This window comes from Procambarus clarkii, chromosome 58 (assembly GCF_040958095.1).
Source record: "Procambarus clarkii isolate CNS0578487 chromosome 58, FALCON_Pclarkii_2.0, whole genome shotgun sequence".
In the NCBI taxonomy this organism is placed as follows: Eukaryota; Metazoa; Arthropoda; class Malacostraca; order Decapoda; family Cambaridae; genus Procambarus; species Procambarus clarkii.
Window position 1 is genome coordinate 11,143,896 of NC_091207.1, and position 24,832 is coordinate 11,168,727.

At 47.7% G+C, this 24,832-nt stretch overlaps 1 protein-coding gene across 1 annotated transcript in view; it reads right to left on the reverse strand.

Annotated features, from left to right (window-relative positions):
* plx (PTB_TBC1D1_like and TBC domain-containing protein plx) overlaps nucleotides 1-24,832 on the reverse strand; it is a 172,384-nt gene that overhangs the window by 44,293 nt on the left and 103,259 nt on the right. The window contains exons 18-21 of the mRNA XM_069306560.1: nucleotides 24,453-24,602; nucleotides 8,999-9,160; nucleotides 6,841-6,992; nucleotides 238-330 (exon numbers count right to left, since the gene is read on the reverse strand). Coding sequence (XP_069162661.1) covers nucleotides 238-330; nucleotides 6,841-6,992; nucleotides 8,999-9,160; nucleotides 24,453-24,602 — 557 coding nt within the window. The remainder of the gene's footprint in view (nucleotides 1-237; nucleotides 331-6,840; nucleotides 6,993-8,998; nucleotides 9,161-24,452; nucleotides 24,603-24,832) is intronic.

Consider the following 24,832-nt stretch of genomic DNA (forward strand, 5'->3'; position numbering starts at 1 on the left):
ATAACGATGGTTTCTTAAGACAGCTGTGAAGAAAGCTTTGTTTACGGCCAAATTTTGAGAAAACTTGTCTAGGACAAAATATCGTCCAAATACAGTAATGGCTAGACTTTATATGGTGCTTTTTTTCAACAGCAACTTACATTATATAACTACAAGACGAGGTCAGGTGCGGCATACAGTGGAAGAGCTCATATAGTAATGACTGTCTTAACAAGTGTCACGTGGCAAGCAACTAACCTGAAGACCAATAAGATCTGGTCGATACTGACGTCTGCATCCCATTACGTACATCAGATGCTTCAACAGATTATACGCTGCCTCTTCTTCCACCTTTAAAATATCAAATTTAAATTACAATAAAGATATTGAATGATACAAATAAAATACACATGCATTATGCAAGGAAAATAAATTTGATAGTTTTGCTCTCTATGATGCAAAAAAACCAGCGTTGAATGTAATGAAACGCCATTTTCTGGGTGAGACCTGGAGGCTCCCCGGAGCTATCCAGACTGATATGGATATATTAGACCGTGGCATCAGTCAAGCGAATGGAGTTCTTAGGCTTACCAGGGACCACGAGCTAGAACCTGTCCCTCTCAAAGAGGCACAAGGGGCAATGGCCTATAGAAGCCCCTGTGTGGTTGGAAGCATTCTATGTCTGCCATTGACTGGATCAGGCACCCAGAAAGGTAAGCACCCCAAAACAAACCCCTATTCTGGTTAAGAAATTGCTACTGAAAGTCGAACTGTTGGACAGAAGTCCCGCAAACTAAAAATGAGCAAACGAGTACGCGCCATTGTCTGTGTAGCTCCCCCCTTCCCAGGAGGGAAAAGGGCCAGCTCCAGATCCACCGTGCCAGCTATCCACCCCCAATTCTGAGGCTGGATGTCAAAAACTGCAAAAACAGCTGACCAGAGGAAGGGAGGGCTGCCGGGAAGCCTCTGGGTCTAACCCAGAAAATGTCGTCTCATTACATTCAACGCTGACTTTCTGCTTTCTGTGCAGAAAGTGCGCAGAAAGTGCACTTTCTGCTTTCTGTGCAGACTGGGGAGCCCCTTTGGCTCCCCAGTGCTACTTAATCAAAGATAAAACAAGAGGCATTAGCCGGGAGGCGGTCACCACTCGCTCCTCAACTCGAAGTCAAGACAACTGACTGCAGCCGCAGACTCAATGCGACACACGCCCAACTACAGCCATGAACATTGACTAGGTAGCAAGTGACCAGGACCCTGTTTGACTTCCAAAAACCCTGTGCCTGAATCTCAGCACAAGACATATTACCAAAGACAGCAGCCAATGCAGCAAACTTTCGAATGTCATGGGCATGAGGATAGACTGCAGGCTAACTGGAACAAATAATCCTGCGGATGACCTGGGAGACGCAAACCCTGGAACAGGGAAGGGAATCCGGGTCAACCCAAAGCTCATCCCCGGCCACCCAAGCCATGGTGCACAGGTAATGGCGAAGAGTCGCAACCGGACACAACACATAATGCACCCCCGGCCTGACCAATCAAGCATCAATGACCCAAGGACCTCTCCGGAAAACAGCTGTCTCGTTCTTCACCAGAAAAGAAGGAGAAGGCTGCACCCAAACAAACAGACCACCAGGACCGAAAGAGCAGAAACCCCTGCGCCGGAGGAGAGCATGAAACTCACCGACTTGACCCCCAGAGGCCAATGCCAACAGAAACAGAGCCTTGGAAAAATAATCTTGAACCGAAAGGGTTACCACAAACCGAGGAGAGGAAAGATAGGAGAGCACATTGTCCAAGGACCAGGACGGCTCAGGAGGCACATGAGCAGGCCGGAGGTGAAACAAAGCACAAGAAACTTACAAAGTGACATCCACCCCGAATGCAAGCTGGAGAGGCTCCGCCAGCGCCGCACAATACGAGGTGACAGTATTAGGCATCAAATGATGGTCCTGAAAAAGTCAAGACAGATAGGACAAGACAACCAATCAGAAATAGAAGACAACCTATGAAGGCATAAAGTGGTGGAAAGAATGCCAGGAAACTTCATACTGTTACCAATATGAAGCTCTCAGGTGGGACACCATCAACGAAGCCAACTGATCCCAGTACAAATAGTAATAAACCCGCATCAAAAAGACCAGATACGAAGAGCGGAGAAGAAGACCGAACCAGCCGTGTACTGGACTGGTCCGACCTGCTGGAAGAGGCGGAGCCGTGGAAAATATCCAGGGTTCACACACCGAGCAAGGAGTGTCTGGAACCAAGACTTTGCAGGTCACCAAGGGGTCACGAGGACTACTCTTCCCTGGTAGGACTCCAACCAAGCCAGAAGCTGAAGCAACAGCTGGACCGGGGAAAGAGTTAAAGGTAACTCCACCTCAACCAGTCCTGCCAAAAAGCTTCCACCGTGACAGCGTCACAGTCGGGGTAGGGCGCCACATAGATCGAAAGATGCTGAGACCATGCCGACTCGAAGAGGTTCATATCCGGGAGTCCATACGTCCAGCAGAGCCAACAGGAGGAGTTGATGTCAACCGTCTATTCCATGGTCAGGGGAATGAACAGAGACAGGTCATCCGCCAGGACATTGGACACTCCCCATAAATGAACCGCACGGAGAGCCAAACCCCAAGAAGCCAGCAGACGAGCCACTCAAAATGACCAGCCCCAATGAGGCAAGGACCGAAGAGAACCCCTGCAGTTCAGGCAATGAATCATGGAAGAACAGTCTGAATGGAGCCTTGATGGTTGAACCCCGAGCAAACTGAACCCTCCGAACCGACAGCCAAACTGTCGTGATCTCCCACACTGTGCTGTGAGCCAGACAGAAGGATGGACCCCAACGTCCCTGGCCAGCCTTGTGAGCACTGGTCACAAAGCCCCAGCCGAGAGTCAGTGAACAAATCGAGCGAGAACTTGGGTAGGCGCCAAGGCCTCCAGAGTACGAACCCAGCAATCTCGAGAGAAGCGGAAGTCCCCGAAGGAACCAGAAGGAACCAGAACAAGGAACCCCAAGGAACCTGAAAGGACCCAAAGGAACCAGAAGAACAGACACCGAAGCCAAACCCTACCCAGTGGGTAGACCAGCACAGTGAAGTTCACACTCCCGCACAACCACTCGAGCAATCACCGAGTGATACAGGAACCCCCCAGAAACAGCCGAAGGTGGGATGGCAGCCTCAGCAATGCCTCCTGAGGGAGAGACATGGAAGCGGTCCAAGAGTCCCAAACAAGACCCAGCCAGGTCCGAACCTGAGACAGAACCAGATGGGACTTCTTCCAGTTCACCAGGAACCCGAACCCGGCAAGCTGGGAAAGAACCACACCCCTGGCGAGCAGACAAGCAGACCAGCTGGGAGCACCACACCAGCTAGTTGTTGAAGTAGGCCAGAACCCGAACTCCTGGCAGATGCAGACGGGTCACCACGACCCGGGTAAGATGCGTGAATACGCAAGGTGCCAGATACAAGCAAAAAAGGAAGGAAGCGAAAGCAATAAGCGTGACACCCCACCACGAAACCTAACCAGTCCCTGAACCCTGGATGAATAGGAACATGCCAGTACGCGTCCTTGAGGTCCAGAGACACCATCCAGGCACCCGGCTCCAAAAGAAGCCAGACCTCGCCAGGAGTGGTCATCCGAAAGGAAGGGCATGGAATCCAGGAAAGAACGCCAGGGGTGCTGCCCTCAGCGATTCGGGTGTTGGCCGTGCTGTTGAAGCTGTTTGCACCTATCCTGAAGGAGGCCATATCTCTGTTCTTTGCTTCTCACCTGTCAGGCTGTGCTCGCTCTCTCTTTGGAATCCGCTTGGGCCCTCACTCTTAGGTTTTCATCGAAATACAGTACGACCACTGGCACCAAGAATAAGAAGCCCCCAGCTGTACAAACCTCCCAATGACCTGCCGCTTTGGCTGAAAACCACATAAAGCACACACTCCCATGACACATCCTCCAACCACGCCCAGATCTTCAACACAGTATACTACTGGCACATGAAAGAAGACCGATGTAATCACATCCCAGACGTAAATATCCGAAATACAACAACATAACAACCCATCTTCAACCAACCTACCCCAATCTAACCTAACCTTATACACATTAACCACATGTTACTTAATGTACTCTAACTTACCCTACCATAATCTACCCTAACCTATCTAAATTGCGACTAACTCCCAAACATACTTCGACTCACAATCTCAGTCTCTTAACTAAACCATACACCTTTTTATAAAACCACAAAACTTTGATACCACCATTAACACAACTCCTCATCTTTGCCATCCTGAGTCCATTTCCACTCAAATGTTTATTTTCTCATTATCCTCTCACAAATAGAAGACATTGATAACTTCCAATCTCTACCAAATTATGAACAATGATGTTCATAATGTGGCACTTTGAGTGCCACATTTTTCAACATCGCCGCTTGTGCAGTCATCGGGAGACTGCACAAGCGAACCTTGTTCGCTGCACAATTGCAAACCTTCATGCAAACTGCATGTATCGTTAAGAAGAGGAACGGTAGAAGTTTCTCGCCACTCAAGCGTGCTGGTCCGACAGAACCCATGCCACGCCTCCAACGAAAAGAATGGGTAGTCTGCAGCCAGGAAGACTCTGAAACCTCTAAATGCACCCAATATGGGGAAGAAGAACCAAATTTAAATAAGGACGGATCCATCACCAAGGCAGAATCTGGGTCTTGCATGAGGTATGCAGCAAGAGCCTCCCAAACCTACCTAGGGAAGACATGAGAAGCAGAAACCCTGTGGAAGAACGGGGCCAAGGAACCCAAGGGAGCCTGGAACCAAACCCGGAGAGGAGCCAACCCCAAATCATACTCATACAGGGAAGGGAAGTAAGAAGACTTCTCTCCCTGCAACAACAAGCCCCACGAAGAGGCACATGTCAACCCCTCCCCAGCCCCGGGATCCCCCAAGACAGGACCCTGGGGAAGAGCAGTCCTCCATACCCTCTATCCCTGAAGAAAAGTCAGAGTCCAGGGGAAAGGCTGAAAAGAAGGGGGGGCTGCTGGTGGGACCCAGAAGCCTCGGTAGGAGGAACTGGCTCGAATGCCTCCCTCCCCAGCCTGAATGGGGCAGCCCGAGTCTCATTACCAACTGGCTTGGGAACCAGAAACAGGGGGATGAGGGGGGGGGGAGGGAAACAGGGTGAACAACAGGAAAAGGACCAGGGAGCACGGACTGAACCAAAGTCGAACTGACTAACGCCCCCAGGTCTGAGTCCCTATAACCAAAGCAGGGCAGCAGTGGGGCATCCTGGTGGGAAACCAACCTAGCGCATTGCAGCAACCTGAACCTAGCATGCAATGCAGATGCTGCCTGTACCCTAACAGTAATGTCATCAGACTAGTACTGGAGAACAAGCAGAGAACATGACTCGCAAGACACCAGGACAAAGGTGTCATTGACCTAACAAGCAGCATGATGGAGGCAAAAGAGGTGACATTCACCCTGAGACAAGAACACACACAGCAACCTTCGACCCCGCATGAGGCGGGCTTGAACTCGGAAGATGCATCCATAGGTCCACCATGCCCCGTCAGAGTTTTCCAGGGCCCATAGGCTGACTACTACGGAAAGCCTGGGCAAGGTGTTGCTAACCGGTTAAGACCCAAAGCTAACAAGAGGAAGATCAAAACACTGAAACCCCTGCGAGGTGTACAATCACAGGGGCCTAGCAGAGGTCCACCAAAATATTATAAGTGTAACTATATAAGTAGGGGTCTGCCTGGTGTGGCACCAGGCAGACCCCCACCAGGCAATAAAAACAAAAAACAAAAGAAAACCCTGCAAAAGTACAACGTCCCCAGAGGAAACAGGAACCAGTCACCGCATAGGTAGGCAAGCTGCACAACACCTAATGCAGTAACCAACACTATACCACTCCCAACCAAAGGCTAAACAAGGGCCATGAAACCCCAGCTGGCCCCGAGGGTGGGGTAAATGCTGAGCAGCAAACACCTCTACGGAATTGGTTCCCGAACACACGAGGGAAGAGAAGTCTAACACACAAGGGCAGTACTCACAGGGCATCTAGGGAAGGATGCCCCTAAGTGTATGCAGCCCCGGCACTATGGAGGACACCTGGCCACCGCACACAACAACACTGCAGAGATCGCCACGAAGGCAAAACACCGCCTTGGAAATCAAGGCCAGAGAAGACGTCCGCCCCAGACCACATTAGCGAATGAATTGGAGTTCTAGGTAACCGGCACGGGGAGGTCCAGGGCTCCCACCTCCTCCCTCTCGAGGAGGTGGAGGGCTGTGAGGATGAGTGGTGCGGCGGTGGAGTGTGACATTTGTTTGTTTGCTAGTTACCTTAGGATTGGAGGTAGTTCTGCCACTCTTTTCGGCTTTTAGTTGTAATTTTCTTGCCATGTGGGGTTTATTTTGTTATGCCTACCTTTCTGGGTGCCTAACCCCAGTCGATGGCAGATAAGGAAAAACCCCAACCACAGGGGGGGGGGGGGGTTTCCAGGGCCATTGCTCTCTGCACCTCTCTGAGGGGGCCAGGTTCTGGATCGTGGTCCCCAGTCGGCTTAACTCCATAGACTAATGACCTGGTCTAATGTATCACATATCATCCGCCCAATAGCTCCAGGGAGCTGTAGGGGCTCCCCACATAAATGTGTTCAAGAATATCAGCTGTAAGGACTTAGTTTTGCAAAGATTGTAATTCTAGATGTCCTCCTCTTGCCAGTACTTACACTCAATCTTAAACCATTCCTGTTTTGTCTCTACTGAGAGGATACTCTTAACAGTGAATATAAGCTGCTAATCTCTAAAGTTAAAGATTACTAATGATAAAAATATTCCAATAATAAATACTTACATGAAGAAGGAGAATACCTCCAACAAAGCTGAGACCTTGGCAGTACCCAACATCCTTATCCAACAATGAATAAGCTTTCAGTAAATTGAAAAGGGCAAGCTGGCCAGGACCAAGTGTCTGCATGTAGTATGGATGTGTTGGAAACGTACGACCTTCAATGAAGAAGAGTTACATCAATAACAAGACATATTCTACGAACAAATCATAGAATGCATCAAATGATTTATTCATTTGATGCATCACGTTAGTGTGATCTCTGTGTGTAAAGCCATATTCTACTGAAAATGTTGTCTCCTCATGCTTATAGTACTGAAAATTAATTCACGTTTAATTTAATTAAATGTGAATTAATGATTTTTTATATTATATCTAAATTTAATTAACATGGTACAATAGTCTTCACTCTCCTAAGTGTTGCACCATTATTTAGTGCAAACAATAGGCTAACTCCTCAGTAAGGCCAATAGTGTATATGAACACACGTTCACATCCTATCCAGTAACGTGTCTACAGAACACAGTCTGCAATATATTTGAGCCACTGCAAATTCATTTTATATATCGATGAGTTATCAAATATAGTTCAGCTATGTAAGCCTATTATATTTACTGCTGGCACTGCCTTTTGTGTTCTCCAATACTATCCAACATGCTCCATGTAATATAGTAAACGGCAAGTTGAACAAACACCTCTAATGAATAACAGTTATTACCATAGACCAGAATTACATATTTGGCTTTTAGTCTTAGATACATATTTGTTAGTAAACAAATTAAGAATAAAAAGAGATGGAAATTCTTAGGTTTGCAGACTGGCAACAAATTTTCTATTTATATTCTCACAAACAATATGTGGTAAATTATGTAGCTAAAACAGTCAGCACACCGTGCAAACTTTGGTGGTGGACCCCTGTGGGTTGCATTCCTTCTGGACTTTTAAGGTTTAACTCAGAGTGCAGTCTACATTCAAAGGGACTGTGCCCACACTCTCTCTCCCAGGTTGACTTCCACAGTCATCTCTAGTCCTCACTAAACCATAAAGGTTGACTTCCACAGTCATCTCTAGTCCTCACTAAACCATAAAGGTTGACTTCCACAGTCATCTCTAGTCCTCACTAAACCATAAAGGTTGACTTCCACAGTCATCTCTAGTCCTCACTAAACCATAAAGGTTGACTTCCACAGTCATCTCTAGTCCTCACTAAACCATAAAGGTTGACTTCCACAGTCATCTCTAGTCCTCACTAAACCATAAAGGTTGACTTCCACAGTCATCTCTAGTCCTCACTAAACCATAAAGGTTGACTTCCACAGTCATCTCTAGTCCTCACTAAACCATAAAGGTTGACTTCCACAGTCATCTCTAGTCCTCACTTAACCATAAAGGTTGACTTCCACAGTCATCTCTAGTCCTCACTAAACCATAAAGGTTGACTTCCACAGTCATCTCTAGTCCTCACTAAACCATAAAGGTTGACTTCCACAGTCATCTCTAGTCCTCACTAAACCATAAAGGTTGACTTCCACAGTCATCTCTAGTCCTCACTAAACCATAAAGGTTGACTTCCACAGTCATCTCTAGTCCTCACTTAACCATAAAGGTTGACTTCCACAGTCATCTCTAGTCCTCACTAAACCATAAAGGTTGACTTCCACAGTCATCTCTAGTCCTCACTAAACCATAAAGGTTGACTTCCATAGTCATTTCTAGTCCACATTAAAACACCAAGGTTGACTTCCACAGTCATCTCTAGTCCACACTAAAACACCAAAGTTGACTTCCACGATCACCTCTTGTCCACACTAAAATATGAAGGTTGACTTTCACAGTCGGCTTTAATCCACACTATAATTCATCATTAACTTTGTTTTTGTTTATGCTAGCAGAGCCCCACTCTGTGAAAACTACATTCAGAACTTGTAGCCTTGATGCCTCGGTCCCAAAGAAATGATTAGTGTCAAGTATCAATGGACGTCTAATGGATAATGTAGCATTTGAATAGTTACATATATTTGAACATCATAAATTTTGCCTACCATCGCTAATTTCAACCATTAATCATTCCTAAACATGCACGTAACATACTGATCAATAATGAATCATCTATACAAATTTCCAAGACAATAGTAACACCTTAAATATTGTTGTAAGTACCAACCTAAGTCGATGAGTATGGCATGGTGCTGTGAAGTGAGCTCCTTGATCATACTCTCATATGGAAGGTTGTAACTGGGAAACTGTGGCTCAAGTTTTGGATTGTGTGCCAAATATTGGTACATCAACAGCTGCCATGCCTCACCGCGGACTGCCTTTGGAATACCTGTGGTTCAAAATAAAATGTCCAATGTTATACGGTACGTAAACATCCCAGTTTCCAAAATAATATAGTAAATAAATGCAAGATTATCTTTCGTGTGATTTACCTGTTCCAGTGTTAAACTATTCATCAGTTATATTCATATTTTAATTACAGTACACTCAAAAGGTTTTGTGTGGTATTTGTCCAAACATTTTGCCATTCCTCCTCCTATTTTTCTAACAATTAGTTAATACAGTTAAATCTCAGAAGCCATAAGCTTCTCACCAAATGTGTTTAAGCATAATTTTTTCAGTTTGCCTATTACCTGAACATGGATAATATTGTGTGGAAAAATCTACCGTTGAATGTAATGAAACGCCAATTTCTGGGGAAGTCCCGGAGGTTCCCCGGAGCTTACCGGGCTTATATGTATGTATTAGACCATGGCATCAGTCAATTCGATGAGAGTTCTTGCCTTCCAGGGGACCACGAGCCAGAACCTGGCCCCATCAGAGAGGCACGAGGAGCAATGGCCTATAGAAACTTCCATGTGGTTGGAAGCATTCCATGTCTGACATCAATTGAGTTAGGCACCCAGAAAGGTAGGTGTCTCAAAAAAACTCCACCTGGTTTAAGATTGCTATTGAAATCCAAGCTATCAATCAGTACTTCCCCAATTCAAAAACAAGCAAACCAGCATGACGTCACAACTGCCGCAGTGACATTGTCTGTGTAGCTTCCCCTCCCCGGGAAGGGGAAGAGGAGCTGCACAGACTATGCACAGACAAGCTGCACCAGACCCCCACGCCAGCCATCCAACCCCAGTTCAGAGGATGAATAAAAAAATGTGAATACCTCCAACCCGGAGGGAGGGAGGGTTGCTGGGGAGCCTTCGGGACTCAACCAAAAAATGGGTGAGTTACATTACATTCAACCCTGGTTTTCTGTGGAGAGCCCCTCCAGCTTCCCAAAGCTACCTAACCACAGAAAAAGTAAAAGAGGGACTTATCCGGGAGGCAGCCACCACTCGCACCTCACCTCAAAGTCGAGACAACTGGCTGCAACCTGCGAGCGACACACACGCCCGACTAAGGCCAAGAACGTTAACGAGGTAACGGGTGGCCAGAACCCTGTTAGACCTCCAAAACTTTCGCGCCCAATGTCAGCCCAAATGACACGAACGACATGAACCCTCCGAAGCAACAGCCACACTGCTGTGAACTCCCACACAGTGCTGTGAGCCTGACGGAATGATGGAACCCAACAACCCTGTGCGGCATGGTGAGCACTGATCACAAAACCCCAGCCAAGAGATGACGCATCCGTGTACACATCAAGCGAAGGCTCGGGTAGGCGCCACGGCACGGCACTGAACCCAAAAAACCCAAAGAGCAAGCCGGCAACGAAGCAGCCATTGAGGCCAAACCCAACGATTGCGAGAGCAGTGGAAAGGACGTCCCCAAAGGAACCAGAACAGCCGCCGAAGCCAAACCTGACCCAGTGAGTAAACCAGCACGGTGAAGTTCGGACTCCTGCACAGCTACTCGAACAACCAACGAGTAACCTGGGAGCCCTCCAAAAACAGCCAAAGGTGGGACTGCAGCCACAGCAATGACACCAGAGGGAGAAACAAAGAAGTGGTCCGAGAATCCCATACAAAACCCAGCCAAGTCCGAACCTGAGAGAGAACCAGATGGGACTTCCTCCAGTTCACCAGAAACCCAAACCCGGTGAGCTGGGAAAGAACCAAACTCCTGGAGAGCAGACACATGGACCAGCTGGGAGCCCACACCAGCCAGTCGTCGAGGTAGGCAAGAACCCTTAGCAGACGCAAGCGGGTCACCACGACCCGGGTAAGGCGTGTGAAAATGCGAGGTGCCTGATTCAAGCTGAAAGGAAGGCAACGAAAGCGGTAAGCTTGCCGCTCTACGACAAAACCAAGCCAGTCCCTGAACCCCGGATGAATTAGGACGTGCCAATACGCATCCCAGAGGTCCACAGACACCATCCAAGCACCTGGCACCAAAAGCAGCCAGACCTGGGACAGGGTGGTCATCCAAAAGGAGGGGAAAAAGACCCAGGGGTTCAGATGGGACAAGTCCGGAATGACTCTCAGATCCACACAAACAAGCGGGAAATAAATGGGAAACCCACCTGAGGGATGAGGTCGTTTCAACCACACCCAAGTGCACCCACTCTGCATTTTCACACAAGTGAAAGGGAAGGTACTCCAATGGATAAGGGAGTACCTAAGCAACAGGACACAGTGAGTCACTGTGAGAGGTGAGGTCTCGGAGTGGCAGGGAGTCACCAATGGAGTCCCACAGGGATCAGTCCTTGGACCTATACTGTTTCTGATTTATGTAAATGATCTCCCAGAAGGAATTGACTCATTCCTCTCAATGTTTGCTGATGATGCAAAAATTATGAGGAGGATCAAGACAAAGGAAGATAGTATGAGGCTACAAGATGACCTAGACAAACTGAAGGAATGGTCCGACAAATGGCTACTAAAGTTCAACCCAAGTAAATGTAAGGTAATGAAATTAGGAGGAGGAACTAGGAGGCCAGTCACTGGATACCGAATGGGAGATGAAGTCCTCCACGAAACGGAGAGAGAGATAAAGATCTAGGAGTTGATATCATGCCAAACCTGTCTCCCGAAGCCCACATCAAAAGAATAACATCAGCGGCCTATGCGAGGCTGGCTAACATCATGACTGCTTTCAGAAACCTGTGTAAGGAATCCTTCAGAACCTTGTATACCACATATGTAAGGCTAATCCTGGAGTATGCAGCCCCAGCATGGAGCCCGTACCTAGTCAAGCACAAGACAAAGCTGAAAGAGTTCAGAGGTATGCCACTAGGATAGTCCCAGAACTAAGAGGCATGAGTTATGAGGGCAGGCTGCATGAACTGCACCTCACGTCGCTAGAAGACAGAAGAGCTAGGGAAGACATAATCACCACATACAAAATTCTCAGGGGAATTGACAGGGTAGACAAGGATGGATTATTTAAAACAGGTGGTAAATGCACAAGGGGACACAGGTGGAAGCAGAGTACCCATGAGCCACAGAGACGTTAGAAAGAACTTTTTCCAGTGTCAGAGTAGTTAGTAAATGGAATGCACTAGGAAGTGATGTGGTGGAGGCTCACTCCATACACAACAGTTTCAAGTGTAGATATGATAGAGCCCAGTAGGCTCAGGAATCTGTACATCAGTTGATTGACGGTTGAGAGGCGGAACTAAAGAGCCAAAGCTTAACCCCCGTAAGCACAACTAGGTGAGTATTCCAAGATGACCTGATAGAGCGCAGGAGAAGAGTTCTGCCTAGCGAACCACAAACCCCTCAAAGAAGGAGGAGCCACCCAAAGCTACCGCATGCTGAAGGAAATGACCCGAAATGCCCACAAATCGTGGGACCAGGCATGAGCAAACAGCGCAAGCCTCTCCCCCACTGGCCCCCGAAAGGGCCAACACACCCCTTTCGAGAAGCTGACTGACACACAGAGCGAACACTGTGCTGAACAGACGCCACCAGCACCAAAGGCAATGTCGGTTCCGAAACTGACACCACTGGCCTACCACAACCGAAGGAAAACCGAACCCTGGCACAACCCCTACGGGAAAGACCCCCTACTGCCACCTCAGAGAACCAACAAGTCAGACATAGGGCAACAGCTAGACGAAGCCATCTGCAAATACTGCACAACCGCAGAAAGTGCAAACAGTGATGGACAAAAGGATGATGAAAACCTAAGAACCAGGCTCAACGCAGATTCCATGGAGCGAGCAAGCTCAGCCTGCTTACACGCGAGGCGAGAAGCAAAGATCAGAGACACCGCCTCCTTCAGAATCGGCGCAAACAACTTCAATAAGGCAGCCTATGTCCGAGCCGTCGAGGCAAGCGCACCTGACACTGGCCCAGTACCTCCATATCCTCCTCAAGCCAGTCCGAAAACAGCTCGAGCAGGAAAAACACAAAATCGAAGCCAAGTGCCATTGGGCGCGCAAATATTCAGCTACCAGGGACGCTGAAAGGACAGGAACCTGCACGTGAAGCTGCATCTGGCCAATATCCTTAGGAACAACGAGGGGTGAATAAGCAGAATTGAGGTGCTCCAACTCATCCCCCAGGTAAATCTGAAGAACCGTAGAAGTTTCCCGCCATTCAAGCGTGCGGGTCCGACAGAATGAATGTCACGCCCTCAAAGAAAAGAAAGGGCAATCTGCCAACCAGGATGACTACGGCACCTCGTAACGCACCCAATAAGGAAAAGCAGAACCGAACTCAAATGAGGAAGGGTCTATTATCAAGTAACAAATCCGGGTCACGCAGGAGGTACGCAGCAATGGCCTCCTGAACCTCCTTAGGCGGGATGCGGGAAATCCAAAACCTCCTGAAGGAAGGGACTGAAGAACCCATGGAAACCCAGAACTGAACCCGGGGATGAGCAGAACTCATATCAAAATGGAACAGGGATAGGGGGGTAAGAAAACCCTTCTTCCTGCAACAACAAGCCCAGTGCCGAGAGTACCAATACCCAAGCTGGGAGTCCACCAGAAAAACTGGGAAAAGGGGGACCCGCTCGTCAGACCCTGACACCCCAGCTGGAGGAGCAGGCTCAAGTGCCTCCATCGCCGAACCAGATGAGGCAGCCCCTGAGACTGCCCGAGTCTCACCAATATCTAAACCCTGCCCCGACTCTGAAACCCTCAGACGTTTGGGAGCCGGCAGCAGGGGTGGGGGAATGGAGCAGGACAAACAACAGCAGGGGAAGGACGAGGGAGCGTGGAGGAAACCAAAGTCGAAGCAACTAACGCCACCAACTCTGGGTCCCTACAACCAAAGTGGGACAGCCGCGGGGCATCCAGTAAGACAACCAACCTAGCGCGTTGCAGCAACTGAAACCTTGCATGCAACGCCGAAGCTGCCTGCACCCGATTATCATTATTAGTGGACTCAGTGAATTGGAGAACTAGCAAGGAACACCACTCTCAGGATTCTGGGTCAAAGGTGTCATCGACCCAACAGGCAGCATGACAGAGGCAAAACCGGTAAATGCCACCCTGAGACAAGGGGACAGAGCAACCTTCGAACTCGCACAAGGCAAGATGGGATCCAGAGGATGCATCCATCAGACCAATGAGCCCCAGTGGAATTTTCTAGGGTCCTTAGGCTGCATGCTTAAGGAAGCCCAGGCAAGGTACTGCTAACTGGTTGGCCCAAACTACCGAGAGAACAAATAAAGCTGAACCCCATGCAATGTGAACAATAATGGGGACCACCAGAATAACAGAGGGGTGAATAATACCCAAGTGGTAGATGCCCCCCCCCCCCCCCCACCAGGCAACAAACAAAAAGAAAAGAAAAATCCAGCGAAAGTACAGCATCTGCACGAGGAACAGAACCGGCCGCTGTGATAATAAGTTATAAGCTGCACAGTACCTTGTGCCCCTACCAACGATGATACTACCTCCTACCCAAGGTCAAACAGCAACTATGGAAACCCCAGCTGACCCCAATGGCAGGCAATCACTGAGCAGCAAAAGATCCCTACGGAGGTAATTCCTGAACGACTTGTGGAAGATAACCCCAAGCCGCAAGGGCAGTACTTACAGGGGCACCTAGGAAAGATGGCCCCAGGTGCATGCAGCCCCAGTACTCTGTGAATTACTCTTGGCTCGCACACCACCACACAGCAGAACAACACTGCAAAGGCACAGCACTGCACAGAGACAAAAGCTAAAGTCAAACGACCGCCACTCAACACATCAGCCTCAGAACTGGGGTTGGAAGGCCAGTGCGGGGGTCGGGGCTTCCCATTTTCCCTCCCGTGGGGGGGGGGGGGTCAAGCTGCACAGACAGCAGCATGGCGGCGGATGTGACATAATGCTTGTTTGCTTGTTTTCGGATTCGAGAGTTCTGCTTGATAGTTCGACTTTCTGTAGCAATTTTGAACCAGGTGGAGTTTGTTTTGGGACACCTACCTTTCTGGGTGCCTAACCCGGTCGATGGCAGACATGGAATGCTTCCAACCACATGGAGGTTTATATAGGCCATTGCTCCTCATGCCTCTCTGAGGGGGCCAGATTCTGGCTCATGGTCCCTGGTAGGCAAGAACTGCAATCGAATTGACTGATGCCACGGTCTAATACATACTGTACATATCAGCCCGGTAAGCACCGAGGAGCCGGAGGGGCTCTCCACAGAAAACATTAATATTGTGTGGCAACACAAGCATACAGCTAACTACTACAGTATCATTCTCCATTAATAGGCCTCACAGTGGGAAGCAAACCCAAGCACTGACCAGGAGGAGGTTGACTCAAGGAAGTCGCCTTGAAGAGAAGGAAATCCTATTCCCTCATAAAATGACAATTCTGATGAACAAGGAAGATGCTGGCCAGTTATCAGAGAAGAAAACAAGGATAGAGCATATACAAAGGGATGTCATAAAACAAACGTGAAGCAGGAAATTAAACAGAAACAAAGCAATGACCATGTGCAGAACTCAACCAATCTTGCCAAAACTATGGTTCTCACAGCCACTATGGATGGAACCAACAAAATATGGATTGTTACATCCAAAAATATTCCATGTTTTGTACTACTAGAATTCTGAAGAGCATAAAAAATAGCCTAATCTATCCTAGGCCTAAGAAACAATCCTAGGATTAACATACACAATCTAAGGCATGTTTTAATACATATATGAACTATATTAGACCTAGGAAGTGTTAGATATGGTTGTTGCCATCTTTTTTGGAACCTCTATGGAATTAATAGTATGTAATGTGGAACGTATTTGGATGCAGCAACTCAAATTTTGTACATTACTGTACAGTACATTCAAATAAGCTATAGGCAATATAATGTTTGGAGGACAGGCAAGTAGTACTGAATGTCCTATATGAATTGCTAACAATACTAATCTGACATTATAGTTGACTGGCAAGGACCCCAGACGACTCGGATTACTCCTGGGACAACGATTGTTTGCCTTGTTTTAGGCAGGGTTATGTTATGATCTCAGCCTGCAGGAGAAACGAGTCTCCCTCCTTGAGAGTTATTCAGCAAGCCTGACCTAACTAGAAGGTCTAGCAAATATTGAGGTGATAACCCATATGAAAAATGGTATGGTGGATTCAATGAACAATTTAAGATTATGGGCAATGAAGAAGAAAACAGATAAATGACTGGCTAGGAGATGTGGACATTTTGCTGGAGGCGTGAGGCTCGCTTCCGGAGGACCTTGACCTCACTTGAGTGCCAGACATCGCAGGGGGTAGCCGCGCTCCGTTGAGCTCCCATCAGAAGGGAACCCCTAGTGATATATCTCGAAGAGAAGAGAAGTGTGTAGACGTGCCAGCTGTGGAACCGAGCTGGGAACGTTGTGGTCTCAAGTCCTGGTCGAAGAAGAGAGTATCAAGCCGGCCAGAGACATTATTGTGGGCCGTGGGAGCGCCCTGACCAGACGCCGTCAGAGGGAAAGCGCCCTCGACCAGCCGATCTGTGGTAAGCACGATATACGCCAGTTCATAGTGATCACTTGTAGTTGGTCGTGTGCCCAGCGACAGTAGCAATGTTTATTTATAAGTTAGACATGTTTTAATAAGGCAGAAGGCCTGAAATAAGAGAGTGAAGAGGGAGGAACACGGAGCGACGTCCGTCCCCTCTGAGCGCTGGCGGACGACTGAGGGAGCCTGACTCCGGATGTAGGAAGACCCTCCCAGCGAGTGAGGACCGCCGCCAGGCGAGGTGGAGTATGGACCCGCCCAAAACGGGGGAGTCCACTCTCACTGTATGTAGAGGACAGATAGAGGTTTGAGGCAAGCATATTGTGTGGTTATTTTTGTTTATGTGTTAAAGGGGAACATTTTATTGGAGTGTCGATGGGTTGCAGGTTTGCCTTTGGGGAAGAAGTTGCTGAGAACTTCGAAGCCAGCAGATGATGTAGCTGATGAGACTCCAAGGTAGTGGAGCAGAGGACCTCGAGCTGTGAGGAGAAGCAGCAGTGAAGAGGAGTGTCACGTGCTTCTGTAGAGGTGGTGTAGCAGCCAAGAGAGCTGTGGAGGAACCTAGCAGAAGGGTGAAGCACCGTAGTTACTCAAGGAAACTTCATGATAGCAGCCTGGAGGAGCTGCAGAGGATCCTGGTAGTAAAGCCCGGAAGAACCTAAGGATATTAGGGTTGTGAACTTCCAGAGGTGGAAGGGGAAGTTCTGGTGGATTACTTACAGGGAGTTGATAGTGTTTGGTTGTCAGTAGCGTGCAAGACGCAGTGAGAGGTGAGTGACTGTTTGCATTCTTATGTCAAGGAGTGATTTATTCTGAAGCTTAGAGTTGCAGTCGTAGGCTTGATTACCTACAGATGTATGTGCTCGGGGACTGACAGTGATCGATTAATCATTGTTGTGTATCAGTGAACATTTATACTGATATATGTTATTGCATCCAAATGCTGATTTTCTATATATACATTATCTTGCTGATAGTGCAACAGTGTGTAGGCTTGACCAACTTGAGGAGGTTAATAGTATCAGGTGGTGAACCAGGAGATAGGATACCACTTGATAAGCTGATAATAGAGTTCTGATGGTATTGGAGTGCAACCTGATTGTGATATTATAGAGTATAGGATTCATTATTATTATATGTGTGTATGTATCGTGTATGTGCTTTGTTCAGTAAATGTGTCACAATTTGCTGGTGTTTGCCCTTGTCCTAGTGAGGCTTCCCAGGAGGTAGTAAAGAAGGAGAGAGAGAGAGAAAGAACCATGAACCACTGCTGTGGACAGGGTAGGAGGTAATACTAGTAAGTCATAGGGGGATTGAGGAGATCATATCTCATAAGGAGAGAGTGGGGAGTCACTGCGGCTCGAGTGGGTGTGTGCACGTGACAACGAGGTTAAGTGTTGGAGCCGCATCCCCTGAACGTGTGACGTTGAGCCCCTCTCCAAGAGCCAGAAGCGCCAAGGGTGATCTCCTAGTATAAGCACTCTGCCGAGTTGTGGGTTGGGTTGTCCATAGAGAAGGATCAACGACGACAACACCAACCAACCCACAGTCTATAATAAATTGGGGGCCTGTGTCCGGGAGAGTGAACTGACACACCCACACCCTGTCCAAGAGTGGATTTGTACACCCCTGCTGAGATAAACTGTGTGACCGCAGGTGTATACTCTCTCTCTTGGGAAGACTCACAGGACAAAGATGGATAAGGTGCAAGCATTTGTGGAGTCAGGCAAGCCTGAGGACTTGGAAGGTTGCACGAGGGATCAATTGAAACAGATAGCAGAAAAATGTGGCATCAGGTTGAAAGCATCTAAAGTAGCTGGGATGAAGGATGAGATCCTTAGACAGTTGAGAGCCAGAAGTGAAGCGGCAGAGCAAGGAGCCCAAAAAGGAGCTGAAAGTGGAAAGGAGGATGATGGGCAGGATGAAGTGAGATCCCAGGGATCGAGTAGGAGCAGCAAGAGTAGCCGCAGTAGTAGGAGTAGCCGAAATAGGAGCTTGGAGAGATTCCAGTTAGAGCTCCAGATCCAACAACAGCGTGAGGAGAGACAGTTCCAGCTGGAAAAGATGAAATTAGAACTCCAGATGAAAAATGAAGCCGAGAAGGAAAAAGAGAAAACCAGGCTGGAAGTAGAAAAAGAGAAAACCAGACTGGAAGTAGAAAAAGAGAAAACCAGAGTAAGAGAACTGGAGTTGGAACAGGAGAAAGAAAAAGAGAAAGCAAGACTAGAGGTCGAAAAAGAAAAAGCCCAGGTCGAAAAAGAAAAAGCCCAGGTCGAAAAAGAAAAAGAGAGAACAAAACAAATGCAGATAGAAGCGAATAGAACCTTGGCTGAGCAGAGGATTGAACATGGGTTGCCAGAGAGCACCACCCAGGTATCACACCCACCAGAGGTTAGGGTTAGGGAGAAGGACATTCCCTTGTTTGTGCCCGAAGAGGCAGAGAGCTTCTTCGAGCATTTTGAGAAAGTAGCCAGTATCAAGGAGTGGCCACAGGAGGAATGGGCCCAGCTGGTCCAGTTAAGATTGACCGGTGCAGCCAGGGAGGCATACACCCAATTGTCACTGGAAGAGTGCCAGGATTACGCCACAGTAAAGAGCAGCATATTGCGCTCGTTTCAGTTAACCCCAGAAGCTTATAGAAAGCGCTTCAGAGAGATGATCAAAGTTGGAGCGTGTACGTTTGCTGAGACAGCAAGGGATCTGGAAAGACGATTCCAGAAGTGGATTGAGGCTGCTGGAGTTGGATCTTACGCTGACCTGAAGCAACTGATGGTCATGGAGAAGTTCTTGGAGATGATGCATCCCGAAACAAAGTTCAAGATCCAAGAAGCAGGGATAATGGAGGTGAAAGATGCCGCAGATAGGGCGGATATGATTACTGAAGCGTACAAGAGCTTAAGGGAGAGCAGAGTGAGAAGCGAGGCGAGACGCGGCAATGGCAGTCCCAATGGAGTCTGGGGAGGAAGAAATTATGAAAGACCCAGAAGAGTCTGGGGTGAGAAAAATTTTGATAAATGGGCAGATAAAAGTAAGTACCCTAAAACTCAGAAGAGTAGGTCGCGCACTTCATCTGAAAGTGAGGATGGAGGAGCCAAACGAGAAACTAATCGTGATCCAGGGAATCAAGAGTCCAGTAAAGCCCCACAGAGTGCAGGTAGTGTGCCTGGCCCTAGGAACTCTCATGCGAGTGGACAAAGTCAGAGCCACTCTGGTTCTTATAGGAGAGATTTTTCCCAGATGAGATGTTACAATTGTAACGGATTGGGTCACGTGATGCGAGATTGTAGGCAGGGCAAGAGAGTTGTGACCCTGGCCATGTGTGACCCCGGAAGTAAATATACTAATGTGTTCCGAGACAAACCACAGAAGATGAACTTAGTGAACGAGAGGTATAGGCCGTTCATGAGCAAAGGTTGGATCAGGATAGGAAGCCAACCTGAAGTAGAAGTTGGTATCTTAAGAGATACCGGAGCTAATCAGAGCTTGATTACGAGAAGCCTGATTGGGAATGATCGACGGTTAGCTGGCAGGAGTAAGATGAAAGTATATGGGTTATTGTCTGAGAGTGACATGCCCGTTTGTACTGTCCAGCTAAGGTCGGAATATGTGTCGGCGGAGGTGATGTTGGGAGTATGCCCCGACATACCTATTCCAGGAGTCCAAGTGATCCTGGGAAATGACTTGTGTGGGACAAAGGTGTTGACAAGAGTCATGGCGGAGACTGTGCCAGAGGAGTGCCCAGAAGGCCACGGCACGGGTGGGACACCTGAGAGTGTGAACCTGACTGACATCCGAGGAGATGCGTCAGGAGACCGCCAAGCCATTGAGTACCCTGTCTCGGTAGTGACGAAGGCAGAAGTGGCCGACGAGGAAGACACTGGAGAAGGTGAGACAGTGTCGATTCAGCCGGTGGAAGAGATCGATGTAGATATAGCACGGCTATTTGATGAAGGTCCAGCCCAGGAAAATGAAGTCTTGGTGAGGTCAAAAGTGAGGATGACCCAGCCGAAGAAGAATCATGTGAAGAGAGCGGACCTGAGTAGAGCCCAGACTGCTGAAATTAAGAGTCGGAAGGTGAATGCAACTGTGCTGAGTAGGAATGAGGGAAGATGTGGACATACTGAGGACGGGAGTAGAGCGTCACGTTGTCCACGAGCACAGAGGCATAAGGATAGTGGAGTTAAGTTGTTTGAGATGTCAGGAGTTGACATGTTTCACAGAAAACGTAGAGTAGAGATAATGAAGAAGAGTAATAGCCGAGAAAATGAAAGGAGAAGAGACAGTATGTGTGGAGAGATGCTTACGAGCACTTTGGGAGAGGCAAAGCGACATGTATGGTCGAGTGCTGTTGGATGTAGTATAGTGCCCGAAGAAACTTTTAGGGAACGAAGAAGAGTCGAAGGAGAAGAAATGGAGTGGTATAGAAGTGAAAAGTGTAGGAAGAGGATGATGATGCAAGCATGGAGGGATAGAAGAAAGCCGAGGACTCGATGGAAGTCAGACAGGATGAGATCTTGGATAAATGCGGAGATGCAAGGGAGGATCGTCGGTGAAGACGAGGAAGTGAAGTATGATGACAGGAGGCGGAAGTATAACGGCAGTAGATGGAAGTGTGAAGACGACAGAGGAGGTACAGACAGTAGATGTCTGACTCTGGACGTGAAGAGAAGAAGACGAGGAAACGGAGGGTGGAGACAATAAGTAGAGTGGACCGATAGAGTGCAGGCGTCCAAGGAGGACAGCCTAGCCAAGAGGTGCCAGAGAGGTCAGATTATTTGTGAGAAGAACATGTTCCTGGAGAGTTGTGAGCCGGATGTTGCAAGGTGCAACGAACTAATTGTAGACTCCTAAGAGAGTATATGGGGTGAAGAACGAGACAGTGTGGTGGCGGATGTATTATCCCGAGCTTTGCCACTGGAATAACTCTCAAAAATAAGGGGAGGGGAGTGTTATGATCTCAGCCTGCAGGAGAAACGAGTCTCCCTCCTTGAGAGTTATTCAGCAAGCCTGACCTAACTAGAAGGTCTAGCAAATATTGAGGTGATAACCCATATGAAAAATGGTATGGTGGATTCAATGAACAATTTAAGATTATGGGCAATGAAGAAGAAAACAGATAAATGACTGGCTAGGAGATGTGGACATTTTGCTGGAGGCGTGAGGCTCGCTTCCGGAGGACCTTGACCTCACTTGAGTGCCAGACATCGCAGGGGGTAGCCGCGCTCCGTTGAGCTCCCATCAGAAGGGAACCCCTAGTGATATATCTCGAAGAGAAGAGAAGTGTGTAGACGTGCCAGCTGTGGAACCGAGCTGGGAACGTTGTGGTCTCAAGTCCTGGTCGAAGAAGAGAGTATCAAGCCGGCCAGAGACATTATTGTGGGCCGTGGGAGCGCCCTGACCAGACGCCGTCAGAGGGAAAGCGCCCTCGACCAGCCGATCTGTGGTAAGCACGATATACGCCAGTTCATAGTGATCACTTGTAGTTGGTCGTGTGCCCAGCGACAGTAGCAATGTTTATTTATAAGTTAGACATGTTTTAATAAGGCAGAAGGCCTGAAATAAGAGAGTGAAGAGGGAGGAACACGGAGCGACGTCCGTCCCCTCTGAGCGCTGGCGGACGACTGAGGGAGCCTGGCTCCGGATGTAGGAAGACCCTCCCAGCGAGTGAGGACCGCCGCCAGGCGAGGTGGAGTATGGACCCGCCCAAAACGGGGGAGTCCACTCTCACTGTATGTAGAGGACAGATAGAGGTTTGAGGCAAGCATATTGTGTGGTTATTTTTGTTTATGTGTTAAAGGGGAACATTTTATTGGAGTGTCGATGGGTTGCAGGTTTGCCTTTGGGGAAGAAGTTGCTGAGAACTTCGAAGCCAGCAGATGATGTAGCTGATGAGACTCCAAGGTAGTGGAGCAGAGGACCTCGAGCTGTGAGGAGAAGCAGCAGTGAAGAGGAGTGTCACGTGCTTCTGTAGAGGTGGTGTAGCAGCCAAGAGAGCTGTGGAGGAACCTAGCAGAAGGGTGAAGCACCGTAGTTACTCAAGGAAACTTCATGATAGCAGCCTGGAGGAGCTGCAGAGGATCCTGGTAGTAAAGCCCGGAAGAACCTAAGGATATTAGGGTTGTGAACTTCCAGAGGTGGAAGGGGAAGTTCTGGTGGATTACTTACAGGGAGTTGATAGTGTTTGGTTGTCAGTAGCGTGCAAGACGCAGTGAGAGGTGAGTGACTGTTTGCATTCTTATGTCAAGGAGTGATTTATTCTGAAGCTTAGAGTTGCAGTCGTAGGCTTGATTACCTACAGATGTATGTGCTCGGGGACTGACAGTGATCGATTAATCATTGTTGTGTATCAGTGAACATTTATACTGATATATGTTATTGCATCCAAATGCTGATTTTCTATATATACATTATCTTGCTGATAGTGCAACAGTGTGTAGGCTTGACCAACTTGAGGAGGTTAATAGTATCAGGTGGTGAACCAGGAGATAGGATACCACTTGATAAGCTGATAATAGAGTTCTGATGGTATTGGAGTGCAACCTGATTGTGATATTATAGAGTATAGGATTCATTATTATTATATGTGTGTATGTATCGTGTATGTGCTTTGTTCAGTAAATGTGTCACAATTTGCTGGTGTTTGCCCTTGTCCTAGTGAGGCTTCCCAGGAGGTAGTAAAGAAGGAGAGAGAGAGAGAAAGAACCATGAACCACTGCTGTGGACAGGGTAGGAGGTAATACTAGTAAGTCATAGGGGGATTGAGGAGATCATATCTCATAAGGAGAGAGTGGGGAGTCACTGCGGCTCGAGTGGGTGTGTGCACGTGACAACGAGGTTAAGTGTTGGAGCCGCATCCCCTGAACGTGTGACGTTGAGCCCCTCTCCAAGAGCCAGAAGCGCCAAGGGTGATCTCCTAGTATAAGCACTCTGCCGAGTTGTGGGTTGGGTTGTCCATAGAGAAGGATCAACGACGACAACACCAACCAACCCACAGTGCTTAATTTTCTTCAAGCAGTTGCTTGTTTTGATGTGTTTTTTCTCAGTTTTGGGTTCTCTCTCATCACCAAGCTTCCCTTGTCTTACACAGAGAGCCAGAGTCTGCTGCTGTCTCCCAGTAGGCTCAAGCGGGTATTAAAGGCCTAGTGCAATTCTATAAGGCTTGGCAGCCAGGGTGTTACTGCTTAGGTAGTTACTGTAACACACAAAAGGCATGTAATGAAATGTAGCATTGAAAACAAGTCAACAAATTTAAATATTGGGGAGGAGTATTGCGCACACACACACACACATAAAACAGGTGGAAGTACAGTCCAAAGGAGAACAATGATAGAATCTATTGACATTATTATTTAGAAAGAGTTGTATGGAGGTGTACTCCTATTAACTCTGACCTAGTTGAGTGAAAAAGTACTTCAATATTAAATGGAAATATAAGGAACATACAGGCTTTAGAAATGACGGTTAAGCTTGTCAATGGCCCACTAGGATAACAACAGAACTTTCCCAGGATGCAACCCACATAGGCTGTTCAACTTCCAGGTACCTACCGTATTTACTGCAATGAAAATGGAGGCATCGCTTGTAAGGTAACATGCCGAAATGTCTGGCCCTGTATGAGAATCAAACCCAAGAGCATTCAGATGTGGGCTACAATGGTGAGGAGAAAAATTTATTGAGGTTAGATGAATGATGCTTGCAATTAGCAAAGTGGTTCATGAGAAATACTGTGAAGTATAATGGTTTAGGCACTTGGGAGGATTTTTCATAGGTTAGCTAATACACTCTTTACCTTGTTTAATGCCACTGTGAAGGATACTTGAGTCTATTCTGGCCATTGGCCTGGAGACAAGCATTTGCCATGCTTGTGTAGCTTCTTCAGGTATTTCTTCCTCTTCATAATTTAGACGCACTCGCTGGAGAGCCACTTCTTGCTGCAGAGCTGTAAAGGTACTTAGGGTAAATTGCAAATTATAATGTATATGTGAAATGCCTTACTAATTCATTATGGACAATTATAATGCCAATAAAAAATACCTATAAATTAGGGGAAACATTATTTTCTAAAACACATTAACTTCTCAAATAATGCAAACGTGGTTATGTGTTGCTAAGCTGTTGTATGACACATAGTACGAGACAATGCTTGAATGGTCCCCAAGTTGTAAATCA